The sequence below is a fragment of the Perca fluviatilis genome, chromosome 19 (genome assembly GCF_010015445.1).
Source record: "Perca fluviatilis chromosome 19, GENO_Pfluv_1.0, whole genome shotgun sequence".
NCBI classification, from domain to species: domain Eukaryota; kingdom Metazoa; phylum Chordata; class Actinopteri; order Perciformes; family Percidae; genus Perca; species Perca fluviatilis.
Window position 1 is genome coordinate 18,418,212 of NC_053130.1, and position 18,228 is coordinate 18,436,439.

General features: G+C 42.1%; 1 protein-coding gene across 2 annotated transcripts in view; it reads right to left on the reverse strand.

Annotated features, from left to right (window-relative positions):
* LOC120547843 (Kv channel-interacting protein 2) overlaps positions 1-17,841 on the reverse strand; it is a 100,108-nt gene extending 82,267 nt beyond the window's left edge. Inside the window, exon 1 of one of the 2 annotated variants that reach the window (XM_039783554.1) lies at positions 17,553-17,841. In XM_039783554.1, coding sequence (XP_039639488.1) covers positions 17,553-17,625 — 73 coding nt within the window. In that variant the 5' untranslated portion in view covers positions 17,626-17,841. The remainder of the gene's footprint in view (positions 1-17,552) is intronic. The other variant, XM_039783562.1, reaches the window with a different exon arrangement.
* Between the last annotated feature and the right edge of the window lie 387 nt (positions 17,842-18,228).

Below are 18,228 nucleotides of genomic sequence, written 5' to 3' on the forward strand. Positions count from 1 at the left end.
CATTATGTGTTTGTAACTCAGGGGCACAAACACGCAAAACTCTCACACATATAACACATGCAGTCTTTCCTTAGACTAAAATTGGATGCACACATCAATGTCATTTATATCTAATGTAAGCTCGCCATAAAGATTTTATAGAAAACAGTCCTCCAAGGACCAAAGTAGAGGGACTAAGGTTGGGAGTAAGACACATCCAGAACTGACAGTACACTGTGCTGTATATTAGCAGCTGCCCAAGTACACTGTGACCCAGTTTACCAATGGCGGAGGTTCATAATGACACGTTATATAGTTGTCTCCAAATCCCCAAAACCAACAGACATACAGTACATTAACTGTTGTGTGAAAGAAGGAAGAACAGAGGAAAACAATTGACAATTATACTAATAATAAAATTATGTATTCCCAGTGTCCTGTACCCATGTTAATAACTCAGCAGTAAGCATATCAGCAGAGGTTGACATGCTGAAATGTTTCAACAACATGACATTATCATTAGCTTTCCGACGTAGTATAAGGAAGTGAATCTTCCGTCATTGAGTCATGTAGCTGCAAGTTAGTAGACTAGACAGGATTATCCTATTTTTGGATATTGTGTACCATTAAAAAAGACAGAACGACTTGTTCATGGACACCTGTACAATTCCATGCAATAACCAACCCCATCCACTCTGTCCAGCCTTAGTAATACTGCATTTTATCCAAGGACAAAATGAAAGAGGTAAACACATTTCCCATAGGCAATATGCTGACATAAAACCAGACTTAGAGGCAGGCGAGTGATGACAGAGGTTCTTTTCTAACTGCTTGGAGGTGCTGACAGAGAGCAGCTGTGGCATTATAGTTCCCTATCAACAGATCATCGGGCATCAGTCTCACCTGTGTGTGTGTGTGTGTGTGTGTGTGTGTGTGTGTGTGTGTGTGTGTGTGTGTGTGTGTGTGTGTGTGTGTGTGTGTGTGTGTGTGCGTGTGTCACTTGACTGACAGATGGAACCTACTCTCTAAAAGGATGCTGCATTAGTCCATAAAACTTTGATTTGGCTTAACAGCCTGGAAAGTCTGATAAATAATAAAGAAACAGAAGATACAAGACCCGCTGAGATTGGTGCCTGCCAAGTTTGAAGTTATTTCATTTTAGTCAAACAATTGACCTACAGGGTCGTATTTGAGCTTATTAAATTGCTGTTGCCTGCAGACTATGTGTGTTTGTGTGGATGTGTGTGTTTTTGTCTGGCTGCTTGCCCTGATCACATTTAACTGCATGTTAGATGTTTTTTTGTTTTTTTTCTGGAAGTCTTTGATAGAAATAGGAGAGGTTCACAGAAAAACGGATCTGAGACTTAGTCTGTTTTCAGTTTTATACCGCAATCACTATCACAGAGGGACATCTGAGAGGGCCTCTAGAGATGACTATCATCTTCTACTCTTTCTTGGTCTCTCATAAACGATGAATCTTTGATCTGCTTCACACTACGCTCAAAGATGTTTTTAGCATATGGCCAAGAATTGAAAATTAAACACACATTCAAAAGGGGCATATTGAATAAGCCAATGTTTCTCAATGTGCTGTAATATTCAAAGTTATTCACATTAATGTGCTGCACATGAAAGCTCCTGCAACTCAGATGAGGTTATTCAGCAAACATGACAATCATTGTCACAGGTTGAACAAAAGACTTACCTGATTAGTGAACATATAGGGCTGGATCCGAATATTCAAATATTCGTTCGATGGGTAGGTGTTCGATTTTGAATTTTGAGATTTGAATAATATTTTTGTTTTTTTTCGGGGGGTTTTAAGGTGCATGCAGGCTGAAAGTCACTGTGGTGTTTTGTAGGGATTAAGCTGCTAGCTAAATGTCCGCTACAAGCAAGCAGTCTGATGTGTGTAGAGGTCTGTATGGTTATACTGTAGCAGCATGGTGTCGATTTCAGGTGATTTGATAGTTATGAAGTTGAGTCCGATTCAACTTTTGGACAATCATGTATTGTTAACCGGCTATCAGACTCGTCTGTCCGTATCGTGCGTGCGAGTCCCATGACGTAACAGGAAACATCACTGCCGATCGCTACTACAAAAAAAAGGTTTAAACACTATGAAGGTAAAAAACGAAACACAAGCACTGAACTGCCCAGGATGTGTCCTGCAACAACAAAGTAGTCGCTTCACCTCTCGCTTCGTCTCTTTTTACATGAAATAAAGCTGTCTTCAGGTTCGGTCGGAAATGTTGGTTTCCCCTGCTGCTGCCGCCGAAGCTTCGAATATTCCCTGTTGAAAAGCACTGAAGCTTCGAAGCTCAAAAAGTGGTATTCGGTACAGCCCTAAAACATATGCGTGTGTATCATTATATTAACATGTAATCTCAAAGATTTGTTTGTCTGTGATTCTTTTTGCAGATTTCTCACATTGGCCCGCTCCACTATTACCAGACTGAAATGTTAAAAAATTCATAAGTTTGAAATGATAAAAAAGGGCAGATTGTTACATTAGAAATTATTCACTGAGGAAATATTCCAGATGGCCTGTCTATACTGTACATACTTTATGTTCTTTAAGACTGACTCATCTCTTGCAGATAACATCTGACAGGCAGAAAGACATGTTTCGCTTCTTTAACTGTACTACCTTAATCCGAGTTCACCCTGCCGCCCGCACTGAGCTGAAGGGCTAATATGAATAAATCTCCCATAGTGACAAACAATATACACACACACACACACACACACACACACACACACACACACACCACACACACATTATTTTCCATTACTGTGCCCAGTGCACTCACGACTTGTGCCCACCCAGGCATGAGAGCTGGGGCTGAAACTATTAATTTTACATCCACTCTAATGACCTTTTCCACCTCCGACGAGAAGAGGAGAAGAGAGGAGAAGAGAAGAGAGGGTCAAGAAGGAAAACATCATCACTGTTACTGCCTATCATTCATAAAAGCATGTAGAGGAGGAAAACTAAGGAGGGTGAAAAGTGAAGGTGAGAGAAGAGCTGAGAAGAACCTGCAATAAGCCTCTGTCTCCCGCTTGTCAAACTGTAATGACTCCCTAATGTCAAGATCTACTCAGGAATATCAATGAGATAGTACTGTACTACACAGACACTCCTACAAATGCACACAAACACTCCTTCAAGACATTCACAAAAGTGCACACAACACACAAGCCTGACCTCCAAATGCAGCTACTGCTACCACGCACTAAACAAGTACAACTTAAGCGCAACTTAAATACAGTAAGGTACAATAAAATGCTAGATGCTTATAAGTTGGTGTTTGATTAACAAATCTTAAACAAGGAATAAATTAATTTATGTAGGCTATTACCTACTGATTCAGCAAGTGTATGTAATGTAAGTATATGTAAGTAATATGCATCTGAAACATTAAAATAACCAACCCGGTCTCACGGCAGTTCGTGTAAATGTCCACGTGTGGCCTACTTACTTTTGCACAGCTTTCACAATCTACTTGCTCCAACTATTGGAGGTCCCAATATCGAACTATTCAGTAGATAAACTCAAATTATTGATATGACAGTGATAAAAGTTTAACTAGGAGATTCTGACAAGTGAAAATGAAATGCCCCAATCAGAGAAGAGTCATCTGTCTGTCTCGTTTAACTGCAAAACACACAGTCTGCTCTCAGAAAGAGGCATCTTACATGGTGACCCTGACCCAAACAATATTTGGCTGAATACAGATACCAGCAAAGATATCTTATAGCCAAGGATAATTTTGGCCTTTTGGCAAGTTACTTATATAATTATAGCTACAGCTGATATGATCTGCTGCTTCGTGTTTTATATATTACTCTTTAATAATAACAAAAAAAGAGTAAGGAGAGATAAAGTGATTGGTCAGCCTCAGAGCTTAGAAAATCCAGCTATTTTATTAACCTTGGGGTTTAACATCATTTTATAAAATTGTAATACAGCATTGAATCCACTCATTGAATCCAAATCCTTTCGAATCACTTATCAATTAGGATAGCTTTCAATATTACATTTTACAAGTAACCAAGTTTACGAATAACCAAACCTTAGAGCTCTGTAATGACCTTCAGTTTAGTTTAGTTAGTGCTGAGAAGTTTTGAGTGGCCTAAATAATGTTGATAATCTGTAGCTACAATGTGAAAATGACATGAGCAGTAGAGGATATGACGTGTTGATTAAATATATATCAGGGTTTCCCATACATACAGTAGGTTCTACTTGGCAACCCCGCCCAGCTAAATTGAGACCTGCCCAGGTAGATAAAATCTGAATTACATTTATTTATTTTTTTCAATCAACAATGTATTCTCTCCCCTTCTTGAAGTTGTGCTCCGCCTGCATGACACACAGCTCCAATGCTTCACTCAGAGGCTATCGGTCGTAGTAGGATGCTGCTGCTGGTCTTGCCGTGGGACTGTAGTAATAAACCGTAGAAACGCCGCAGCCACACCTCTGTGAAAGCTCCCTGAACATCATTTATCAGAGTCTGGTTGTTACCCCTCTCCGCGGCAGTCTGCTCCACTCTAACCGAAGCCAATCGTTCCTAACTAAGCCTTCAGTTGTTCTCCATGCCCATATTCATTAACTGTATTTTTCGACTAAAGCCCAAATAAAACCCGTCATTTTAATTAAGTTGGGCTATAAAAGTTTTAATCTACAATTCAGAGATGTTTAAATGACAGAAATCTGTTGAGATAAGACCTTAATAAATGCAACACGGATATGTATAGTACAAAACAGCGTGTTTAGTATCCCAAAACACAAACGAACAATGATCCATAACAAAAAAAATAATTAACTTTAGATAGCCTTAGTCTTATATGATTTAACAGAAGTTAGGAGGAGACAGTGCTGAGATTTATAATAACATAACTGTCTGTATGGATCATAGTATAGTTTTAAAGTTAAGTTGTTAATACATAACATTTAGATCCGGGTAATCAGGTACGCTATTTGATCTGCTGAACCATAACATTTGACAAACCAACCAGATTTAATTGACAAAGCACATCAAAGGCTACACTTCATCTGTATCATCTTTTAGCCTGATTTGTTTAATATGTAAATAGTTTTTTCTTTCTAAACTAGATGTTGTTCATGTTGTAATCATTGTTTTCAATAAATAGTTCATAAACCTGTTTGGCTAGTTTATTACTGTATCCAGCCATCACACACCATCATATCCTGCGCCACCACAAGTAAATTCTCAACCTGTGGGAAACACTGGACATCTCATTAAAATGACAGGTGCTGCCTACTTATGTACTTTTCACAAGCTACTTGCTTCAAATACTGGAGATTCCATTTCACAACGATTAATTTGATAAGCTAGATTCATTTTTATGGATAAAAGAGATTCCTACTTATATTACAGGATGCTGAATGAGCTGTTATGCCATTACTTCTACAAAGTAGAAGGACAGTCTAGGATTTCATTGTCACAGCCTTGACACAGTATATCACATGCATACAGATATCCACTACAGTAAATAACAATATGATTGGAATGTTAACACATTGTGAGAACCTTCCAGGCATATTAATGCAAATAAAAGTGAAACTTTAATTAACTGGCTCAATCCCCAAACTGTGCTTAACCTACTCAGTGAGTCAGGAACGCCATTATTAAGTCTCCTTTGATGCCAAAATCCAGCAGAGCCTCTCTCAGTCATGAACATGCAGGAAGGAAACCACAGGGCCATATTTCAGTGCATGAATTGTTCTACTGGCCTCATTAATAATCATTAGGCCTACCCCTCTTAATGACTTTCTCTGAGTGTGCATCAGAACGTGCACACCGTGTCTCCTTAATTCACCCTCATTAGAAGCAAACATCTTGTGGTTGGAAAAAAAGAGATGGCGACTGAAACAACAACCTTCAGACAGATGCTCTATGACTTTCTTCAGTATACTTTTCATTATTGCTTTTATATTAACATTTAACATTATTTACACAGATTAATGATTGTAATCTTTCACTTTCCTACAAACATTAGCACTGATTCAATTATGTTACTGTCTGTACTACAATATTTGACTCAATAAAAATTAAAAACACTGGAAAAATAAATATTATTTACACTACTGCTCAGTAAGCTGTGGATGTCAGTCATCACACTTGGTCACGCATGGCAAATACATCAAATACAGAGAAAGCCTTTTCAGTCAGCGTTTTATCTTGTGTTATGTCATAAATACAAAAGTAACTCACGCCCTACAAGTTTATCCTGTTGTTTGTTTTCATCTCCACCTGTCCACCTTAAGCTCCTCAAAATGTTTGGAAAAAATAATTACCTGGCGCTGGTTGAGAATTGGGCTGACTTTATTTTCTCCAGGGCAGAGATAAGACCAAGCTGTCAGGAAGTCTGACAACCCGGCCCCAGCAGGCCGCTGAGGACGGCCCCGCACTGTGCAACAGGTTTGGTGGCCACAGCTAAAATTGCAGGTCAGGTGAAAGAATGTCCTAAGCATCCCACACATTCAAAAAATTGTTTCATAAGAAGGTTAGTAGGTGGAGTGTATGAACTATATGAATGTACATAACTTCTCTTAATTTCATTTGTCCACCATGTTTGTAGGTTTTAGAGCAGCTCTCGAGTCTAGAGTTACAGTGGTAGGATAGAAAATTGGTCATTGGATGGGATGTGCATGTCAAAATAGCAGTCAACTTAAAGGTCCCATGGTATGAAAACTTCAGTTTATGAGTTTTTTTAACATTAATATGAGTTCCCCCAGCCTGCCTGTGGTCCCCCAGTGGCTAGAAATGGCGATAGGTGTAAACTGAGCCCTGGGTATCCTGCTCTGCCTTTGAGAAAATGAAAGCTCAGATGGGCCGATCTGGAATCTTGCTCCTAATGATGTCATAAGGAGCAAGGTTACCTCCCCTTTCTCTGCTTTGCACGCCCAGAGAATTTGGCCCACCCATGAGAGAGAGACATCATGGCTTTCAAACGAGCAAAGTGGTATTTGGTCAAGGCCACACCCCCACCCTCCACCTTGCCCCCCCCCTCTCCTCCTCAATAGCTACAGACACAGAAATGTCCCTATTTGGTTTGCTTTTTAGAGATGTCTGTATTAATATTATATCAAACTGAGAAATGTAGGAACATGCTCCAACGAGTGCCATTTTTTTAGATAACCTGCTACAATAAGTAATCTCATCTAAAATACTATGTTGCTAAGCAAGCACTGTTGTCCATTTTCATATAATACATGAGTTGTTTTGTGCTGCCTTTGGAGTCTTTATATTACTGGCAGTAAACAAAAGCAACTAGCATGAATTGTAAACAAGCAGCTGTTTAGCCTCTTCACAACCTGTTAGCTTATGTTACTAATCAAATCTGAGGTCAAATCTTTCTGGATAACAATAGTGAAGGAACTGCTTCTTTGTTAAGTAACATCCACTGTTGGGAAAGTTCACTTTATACATGAACTAGTACAAAGTTCAGTTCACAAATTTTAAAATGAACTAGTTCAGTTCATAGTTCATACTTCAACATTTTGAACTAAGTTCACTGTACCAAAAATGAACTAGTTTATAGTTCTTTTTTTCCCATATGTTGCTGCAAGCTATTATTTTTCAAAATTGAAAGGCTAGCCGGGTGCTTCAGTTCAATGTGCCGTTTCAGGTTTGCTGGGGATGTGACTGAAGTGCGGATTTTCTTTTTGAAAGCCGGTGGGCAAAGTTTGCACAGAAATGTAAGATTTTTCCCATTCTCCCTGACCTTGTCATAAAAGTCGTTTAAATGATCATACGATAGGGTGACCAGATTTCCCGGAACTAAAACCGGGACACTTTGCGCGTGACCGTAGTGCTCATGCACGCACACGCTTTTTAACGTGAACGTGTAACAGCCCAGGTCAGACATAGACACAGACAGATTAGACACAATTTTGCCAACAGCACACGTAGGCCTGCTGCTCACAACATAATGGTATCTCAGTTAATATTCATGAACTTTCTTGGTATGTAGCCTACATATCTAAGAAATAATATTAAAAGACATTGCGTAAGTTTCGTGGGGGACCAACTTTATTTTTCAGAATTAAAGCATTCTTTTGGAAAATGCACCTACTGAACTTGTGAAAAGGTATTTTTGATTGCATGGCACTAAACAAATTATTTGGAACTGCTGCCACAGGCAGGGGCTCAGGTTTTCTTAGACATAAGTAGGGGGGGCGCCAAGGAAAAAAGGTTGGGAACCACTGTCTTAGCTCATAGCTTTAGCGGCAGACTGTTGTACGTCCCGCTGTTGGAATCCTCCACAATAGACCTTTTTCACAGCAGACATGTTGACATGAAAAGCACAATTACATGACTGGAAATTCAAGTTAGTTCTTTCAATGGCACAAAAACAGCCATTTAAGCTAACACAGCAGCATTGCTAACAAAATGCCACATACTGAGGGCTAGATTTATCAAGCCGTTTGCGCCTGTCTCCAGGCGCTAATTGGTCGCAAAGACGGATGTAACCGATGCGGGCTATTTACAAACAGGGCGCACTTGGGTAAAATCGCAGATTGCCTGCCACATGAGCGAGAAGAGACAAGTTGCGCTTTCAATATGCGTTCGTGGGAGGGTCGTGGGGAAAGTGGGAGTTCCACCCAAAAAGGTGGGAGGATAAGCGCAAAGTGCACCTAATTATATATTCCGTGGTATTTACAAAGACTGTCAGTAAGAGCACGCCTCTATTCTGCGGGGGAAATTCTCCGCCTCTTAAAAGCAGGTCTAAACCAGCCGCAATCGAGTTTCCTCGTAGAACTTTATGCCGCTGGTGAAATGGCAACAGCAATTTGAGTAAGACGAAGACATAGGCGAGACTGAAAATATTTTTAACACAAGAATCACACTTTGTCAGTGAACACAACATCATTTAGCGTTACAGATCAAGCAGCCATGCAATATTAGAGTTACTGGAAGAAATCAAAGATGAAATTGAATCTCCCACTCAGCGTTCACATCCCACTCCAGCAGTTGTTAAACCCCTCGCTACATTACAAATATTGGCATCAGGATCATTTCAAACAGTCATAGCATCAGCAGTGGGAATATCGCAGTCTGCCCTCAGTCATATCATAGCACAAGTACCGCTTTGCTACAGTGCAATTTACGGTATAGTGGGCGGAGAAAGACGCTGATTGCCTGATGGGTGTCAGGGTTGATAAATACTACGCAAAATGTGGAAGCATAGCGTGCGCTATTACCGAACTCGCATAAACAGACGCAGCGCAAACTGCGCTAGTGTTAGTAAATTAGGCCCTGAATGTGAGCAGGTGCTTAAATACATTGACTCAATCAAATGTCAGCAGGTGTTTAATAATTTGTATTTGTCAGATAATTTCGCCTTTTGTACAATGTACGACCAATAATTACCAAAATCAAATGATCAAATTAAATGTACAATAAACTTGACACATCAAATTTAGTTTGTGTTAAGGAGCTGATTTGGAAGCTGCCTTACCATTCATCATACCTCAACATATGTCAATAATGTGTCATGCAAAACTGAGCCTGGATCTGCCATAATTGATTTAATCACATCTCAGGGGAGATTTGTTTATAACATTGTATCAGAGTACAATTTGATGATTAGACTTCCTCCACTTGTTTCTCTCTCTCTCTCTCTCTCTCTCTTTCTTTACTGTTCGACCTTGTCACCTCCCTCTCTCTTTCTCAGTGCGTCCCCTCTCTTCACTCTATATACAACATTAAGTTTGGGTCCATGGTAAGGTCAGTGGCTGTGGCGCTGCTCCAGGTCGGTTCCGATCCCATTGCTGTCATGGCTGTCACTCCACCAATCAATCAAACCTGCCCATGTGTGAGTTTGTATGCGTCTGTGTCTGTGTGTATGCATGTTGATTAGTTGACTCCATTAACTCTTATGGAATTCTGGTGCCAGGCCATGGTGACTGCAGAGAAGCACTTATGTAACGTTAGATTGCTGTGTGAGTAATAGGTTTACCAGTGCCAGAGGGAGATAGCGTGGGGGGAATAGGATTTTCAAGCCCCGTGGCCAACAAGCAAACCCCCCGAGTGAGCAGTGTGCAATGGAGATGATTAAAGCAAATGGATTTTCAAGTACACAAATATGTTGCTGGACTTATAAAGGCCGTGTCTTTACAAGTAAGTAGTTTGGCGTGCCTGCCTCAGAGGAAGTACAGGCCGATTCAACAGTAGATTCAGGACACAGCGACACTGCTTCGTGAGGCTGAACACCAAATACTCAGCTCAGCATTTCAACGTTTCTCAATAACCTTCCCTCACACAATTGTAATACCTTGAACCATATCGTAGCCTCTAAAATGCAAGTGGTCCTGTTTCCTTCTGCCTTGTCACACTGCATATTTAGCTGGTTGCGGAATTGGCTGACTTCAGCATCTGTCCTGGGAGAAATAAAGACCAAGTTGTCGTGAAGTGTCCCCTCTGACAATCTGGCCTCAGGCTGAAAGAGGAGCAATGATGAAGGCAGCCCCTTCGGGGCCAGGGCAAGGGCCGCTAGGCCTGTCAGCAAGCTAATTATGCTGAACATATCATGTTGACCAACAGCACCATACAAAGAGACAAAATCAATTAATAATATTGACTGGATATTCAAATTGGATTCTCTCCGTCTAAGATGTCGTCTACTTGTATCATTTTTGCTAATTTAGTTTGACCTTTCCACACAATTTACAGCAGAAATCAGCAAGGCAAACTGTGTTTAATGGCTGTCAATGTCCGTTTTGATAAACAAGAAGTAATATTCTTGCAGAAATTTGGAGGTTGCCTAGTATGTAAAAGCTGATACAAGTTGCTTTACCATTAAACCTCAAACTTTCCTTAAAATCAGAATAATGTGTAACCTTTTACCTCAATGGGCCCTATTTTAACGATCTGAAACGCAAGTATCAAACGTGAAACGCAAGTAGCTTTGTAGGCGGATCTCGGGCGCTGTTGCTATTATACCGGCGGGATAAATGACTCTTGTGCCCGACGCAAATCTAAAATGGGTTGGTCTGAAGTAGCTAGGTGTGGTTGGGCGTAACGTGCAATAAACCAATCAGAGCGTCATCTCACATTCCCAGGCGCAGGCGTGCTTGTTCCATGGCGGATTGCTATTATGACGGCAGATTTGCCTGGCCCACGCCAGCAGGAGCTGTCCGGGATGCAAAATTACGAATCCCACTATGGCCATGCCAAGACCCGCCCTACGAAGCAGCTTGATTGGTTGGGGTTAGGCATTTCACCTCGAGTGGTTAAGGTTAGGATAGCCGATTGGTCAGGGGATAGGACCTGAACAAATGGGCTTACGTTACCTTTCATTCTCATGGACGCCTGGCCAATAAAAGTTATTGAAGGGCGGGTCTTGGCGTGGCCATAGTGGGATTCGTAATATTGCGTCCGGGATGCGGCAAAGTAATAAATGCCTGTCTTGACCGGGTGGCGATGTTGCTGCAGCCTCTCAGGCGCATCTCCACAGTCTGGAGAGGATTGCTGCAGCCATGGAGCGTGGGCCTCCAAACACACCACCTGCTCCTGTTGTGACCCTTCCTCCTCCCCCCACTCCATCTCCGTCCACCCACTCCAGGAGCGCATCGCGCATTGCCACTCCCGGACCAGATCCCGCCAGAGTGTCCAATCCCGCCGTAGTTCACGTCTCTTTAAGTCCTCTAATATTTTCTCATTTATGTCATCAACACATCCATGATTCATGGAAATGTTGTGTAAAACACAACAAGCCACAAAGAATGCTGCGACTTTTTGAGTGCCTCCTGACCTATCCAAACACCTGAAGCACATTTTCAGTAATATTTCTCCTTGTAATTATGTATGGTTTGCAAAAATGGGAACTACTGCGTCCGTGTAGATGAGAGAAGCAAAGTGTATGCGCGTTGTGCACACGCTACATTATGGCCAAGCATGCACCCTTAAAATAGCATCTGAATATCGCGCCACTGACTTTAGACCAGGTTTTTCCTGGTCTGTGGCGGAATTGTTTTCTGAAACTGCAAAATAGCACCAGGGAACATTTGCGCCTGAACACGCCTCCTCTTTTCGCTGAACCGCCCCCGGGACCGCAAATACATTCCTTAATTTACCGACGTGCGTCTGTGGAGGGAAAAGTCTGCTGTGCGTCGAGTGCAAAAAAGGAATGATACATGCGCCGGTGTACAAAGGCAATTGCGCTTGATTGCAAGATTGGGCGCAATGACCAGTCCAGGTTAGTCTCTCCTGACCGATAAGACCTGTATGGCATGGAAACAATATCATTTTTCATCACTACTGACCAGAAACAGCAATTCTGCATTTAACTTGGCTTGATTGGGCTATCAGTAAGACACTGTATGCATTGAGAGATGTTGAGTTTATCCTGACTGGTGGGCTAATGGACAGATATTGACCAGGCTTTGCCCACTGTGCTTTCTTTTCCGACCGTTTCACAGCTGTGAACGTGCATATGTACGTGTAGATGCATGTGTCGGTTTGTAGTGTGTGTGTGTGTGTGTGTGTGTGTGTGTGTGTGTGTGTGTGTGTGTGTGTGTGTGTGTGTGTTAGTGGGAATGTGCACGCCTGTGTGTTATTGACTAGACTGTCCAAAGTTTTGTCAGAGCTAACTGATTAATTGTAGGACCAACTGCAGTGTTCTCCCGCACTGTCATCCCTCAGGCCAAACCCCTGCTTGTGTGTGTTTATGCCTGTATGTGTGTGTAAGTGCATGAGAGATTTTGCTTTTGACAAGAGCAAACCCAGGCTTCCTCTAATCACCTCAACATCTGCTGTCAATCACACTGAAGATGTTACTGAAGAACCTTCAATAAATAGAGTAAATGTCCTCAGCGGGCCTGTTCACAACTAAATTACAGTCACTTATTGTCTGCTCGTTTGCATGTCTCTACTTTTCACACACACACACACACACACACACACACACACACACACACACACACACACACACACACACACACACACACACACACACACACACACACACACACACACACACACACACACACACACACACACACAGGAGGGGAAAGTAACATTATTAAAATCATATGTACGCAGCAAATGAGTAAGATGGCAGCACACACCAGCACACTCCTCCAGAGAAGATCCTTTCAATGGCAGTCGTGCATGTTCTTCAGACATCCTCTACACATATGTTTACAGCTTCACATACACACACACACACACACACACACACACACACACACACACACACACACACACACACACACACACACACACACACACACACACACACACACACACACACACACACACACACACACACTGTGTGGTCCTGTAGCTTCAATCCGAGACATCCAAGGACTCTCTCTTGTATACACTCACATACAAAATGAGGCAAAGTGCACAAAGAAAGTGAATCAGGGTTGCGACCTACATTGTAAAACCCAGTAACGTTGTTTGGCTATCTGCTGGTTTCTCCTCTTCCCCATACTGATGAGGTACTATCAGTCTAATGGATAATGGCTGAGCTAATCGGCAGAAAATCATCCTTTAGTGCGGATCAGATGTTGTAAGTGACAGTACAGTGAAGCGAGAGAGACACACACAACGAATGAAACAGGGCTCTGTCACACTCAGACACTTTCCGTCAGTCAATCAATCAGTCGCTTGTTGATAAATATCTCTGACAAGGAAAAAGCGTCAGACTGATGTTGAGGGGTAAAAACTTCTTGTACGTTTGCAATTTTTGTTCCTCGCTGCCCCTTATTTACCATTATCCTCAGATGTCCATCGACTTTTTCCAGACAAATTCTGCTCCACTCTTCCGTCTTCTAATCTTTGTTCTTCATCCTCTGCCCTCCTCTCTTCCTCTCCTTGCATGCATTTATAAATGAATGTGTTCACAGAGAAAGGGGGAAGGAGAGGGAAAGGAGTGGGGTGGGGCCAAGGGAGAGGTGAGCAGGGCTTATTATAATTAACGATTGCACACCCCCTCCGTAGATTCGGTCAAAGATTAAAACTCGTTAGGATTGACTCTGGCTTCCAGGCCCATTAAGCTACTGGTCCCACTGTGGCCTGAAAGAATTGGAGAAGAGGGAAGCAGGAGTGGCTTCAGGGAGGCAATTTAGTTTGAGGAATGGTAACGGGAAAGCTAAGAAGCGGAGGCAATCGTATAGGGAGCAAACAAAAGGGAAGAGCATGGAAAGAGAGGCGGGATGAATCAGGACACAGAAAGTGAGACACTGGAGACACTGTTAGAGACAGAAATATATATATGATATTATGTAATCTGATTTGTGAGAGTGGAGACAGAGTGAGGGGGAGGAGAGCGATAGAGTTAGAGAAAAAGAGAAAGTGCAGCTTAAGGAAGGACTGTCAGTCAAAATATTTAGCAATGCAGTGCGGACATTAAGAAGAGGACAGGAAAGAATGGATAGGCAATTACAGACTGAACTCCTTCATTTCTACATGTAAATATCCAATCCACTTTACGTTAAGAGGCACCAATTTGAATGTCAGAAAGAACTCAGGTCTGATGTGGCAGCTCCCATATCGTTACAGGACGCTACTGATGGATTGTGCATTAGCAGGATATGATTGGCAGGAGGAGCTTCTATAATAGGGCAAACATCGCCTCCAGACTACAAAAGATCGCTAGGATTTGCCTGGCAAATGCAATACTGTCTACAACCTAACTTTGATTGTGTCCTTCCTTTGCACTTTTTCTTCCTTCCTGTCTTTCTTCATTCTTTCCTTCCCTCAATGATGTAACCAATGTGACAGATAAGCCTAAGTGAACCACTCTAAGCATTCCTTCATTTAGGAATCCAGTCATTTCACATCAGCAATTTTGGCACTTCCAGGAGGAATGCGGGCCCGGGAACCCAGAGAGAATCCCTGATGAGGTGACGTGTGTCACACATGTCCCAGCACATCAGATGAAACACTAAATTAAGGCTTTTAATTAGTGACAGTGGCCATTAGGATTCTAACAGCAGCAAAAACTGTCATGCCGAGAACGTGACTCCCAGCAAAACTCCCTCTGACAGGCTCAATTATGAAGGCGATCTCAGCCCTGGAATCGGGTTGTCAAGCAATTGTAAATTATGATTTTCACCATCGGGGCTCTGCATTGGTCAGTAGGTTGGGGTGTGTGTCGTGTGGCTTCCAGACGAGCTAAAACCCTTCACCTCAACACCTCTTCCCTCCAGTTTGGCTCTCTGTTTTTGGCCGACTTATAGCCTAGCTATAATTGCTTATTAAGAGCTGCATGTGTGTGTGAGAATATGTTGGGTAAAGTAAAAACGATTTCACCTAAGAAACCTAATGAGTGTGTGTGTGTGTGTGTGTGTGTGTGTGTGTGTGTGTGTGTGTGTGTGTGTGTGTGTGTGTGTGTGTGTGTGTGAGTGTGATATGATATGATTCCCCTTGAGTGTGGCTTTTGAGGTGGAAGAGGAGATTACTGCACGCTTCTATAATTACCTCTCATCTCTCAGCCGGTGCTCTTAAACGCAACGGGGAATGCCAGGCTACCACACACTCCGACACATGCGCACACACACACACACACACACACACACACACACACACACACACACACACACACACACACACACACACACACACACACACACAGTGGAGCGCACTTCAGTGCAATGTAGAAGGCTGAGAGGGAGTTATTTCTAGAGGGTTACATTTCGTTAAAATGGTGACTGGAGACCACCCACACTACCTTTAAGCAACACAGGTCAGCTTTTTCTCTCTCTCTCTCTCTCTCTCTCTCTCTCTCGCTCTCTAAGTAAGAAGAGTGACTCACCTGTAGCTGTCCTCCCCACATAAAAAAACACTTAAGAATCCATTCTCACAAGTCACATCACACTGTATACTTTTCCATTTAAGTGGGGATTATGCAGAGAATCACCTGTTCTCTCTCTGCCCCACACACACACACACACACACACACACACACACACACACGCACACACACGCAATTTCACAGTTACAGTTAAACTTTGCGGTCAGCTGTGCCTATAATAATACAAAATGCCATAATTACAAGAACAACATTATATCTCCACAGCTTTAGCTGCATCACATCTTCATTACAGTGACTCTTATTGGCAAGAGCCAGCCCTAATAACCATGCCAACCATCAGGGCTAAATATGTTTTAGAGGTGCAGCGTCTTACAAAGATGAATTAACCATGCAATTCAAAGCTTTGAAAAAGTTTAAAAACTATGCCAGGAGTAAATTGCTTCACCACACTGAATAACTTGGTCCACCCTGCTGCTGCTTTTTAAACGCACCCACATGTGCATAGGCTACCCACACACATGCTTACACACAAAAATATTCAAAGATAAACCCAGCAGAAAATACCCACATAATGCATGTCTGTTGGGCATACACGCTAACAGTGAGACACCTTGCAATCTTTTCTTAATTTAGGATGCATTACATGTGTAACAAATCGCTGCTTCGCTGCTAATGCGTGGACTTGTGCAAATGAGATTATAGTGTCCCCGTTGAGCCAGAGGCACACAGCTGTCTGGACAGGCACATTGTTCCCTCTGCAGGGCTGAGATGTGTTCAGGCATAAAGCAAGCATTTTATTTAGGCAGCTGGCCCTGGCAACTGGCAAACGGTGCTCACATAAGCAGGGGAGAGCTGTGAACTATAATGTGACAATGGGAGGCTGTTGTAACGGGGAAACACCTCAAGAGAGTGCTCTGCTCGCAAAGGAGCACATACAACGCACAGGTATGTGCAGGTATGTTCAGATGTCACAGTGAACTGCTTAATTTTATCGCTACAAAACTGAAACTGAACTGTCATCAGCCCGCTCACCCCACAAAGAGAGAGAGAAAATCACAATAGCTATAGGACAGAGCTATTCTACTACAGGCCCAGACTTTGGCAGATAAAGGTGATATGAGAGAAGAAGTGATATCACACCAAAACAAAGAATCTGCTCCACAATTTGAGCATCAGATCGGTCAGAAAGGTGTTAACCCCGCATCAACAGCCAAGCCAGCAACAATAAGGTGGTCTCCCATAGCTGAGCCAGGCCAGCAAAAAAATAAATAAAAAAAATCACACTGTTGTCTTGAAATTGTTGACAAAAAACATCATTCACCAACATTACGCACCGCATTATGCAACCACACTGACATGCAACACTGACATTAAAAGATTCAATATTTGCATTTTCTTTTCTTTTTCAAAATAGTCGTCCTTTTTCCCTTAGGAAATAAAACTATAAACGTTCCACTATACTTTAGTTGGGTAACACAGTAACCACGTGAATAAAACAGCAAGATGGTGTTACCATGGAAGCTGGAAATTAAAGTACAAAAAAAATGATATAAACTTACAAACTTGCAGTAGGCTAGCCTACAAATAAACATAATATGTATAAAAAAAACATTCAGTTATTTTTCGTTTGGTGATGGTGGACAGGTTGTGATATTTCAAAGCCTCCTGAAGTTAGGTGGACCGGGCTCTTTCAGAATATCAGCTTACGTATTGAATCTTTTTTCTGCAGGCAATCATACAGCATCCACCGGTGTTTCAGACGCCGGTTTACTCACCCGTTAGCTGGTCATAGGATCCGTCCAGCTCTCTGGAGTCCGACAGGCTTTGGTCACGGTTTTTCGCCTTCATTTTCACCGTGTGCGCCGGAATGTGAAACTGTAGGAAACTGATATGTTGGCGATTCTATTTGTGGTTTTGTTGTTTGCCTTCACGGATGATGCCTACTACCGTTAACAAGTCACAACTGATTTGCCATAGATTAAAAAGAGAAGAGAGACATGCAAGTTGCTATTCCCCGTGTCTGTTTCTGTGTGCGCTTTCGGCATCCAGGAGCTGAGTGAACCAAGCGCGCTTCTGTTCGACACACTCACACGGGCTGGCACGCGCGTGCGCACGAACGTACGCACACACTTAAGTACAAACACATAGAGAGAGGAAGAGAAATACAGAAAGTATCTCAATCTTTTACATAAAATGCTTTAGTTTGGATAGTTTTTTGGAGATCATAACAAATGTAGCCTACACATGAATGAGAAACGAATCCGGAACACCCAGATAATGAATGAATCGTGAATGACTCCAAATCGATGGCTATAGTAGATAATGATGTGGGCCACAAAAGGTAGCCTAAGTTAGGGTCAGATAATCATGAAGTAATGAGGGACATTTTACTGTAGTAATTACTCAGCATGATTCACAGATGGGCTACTTGTACACTAACCACTACCTAAT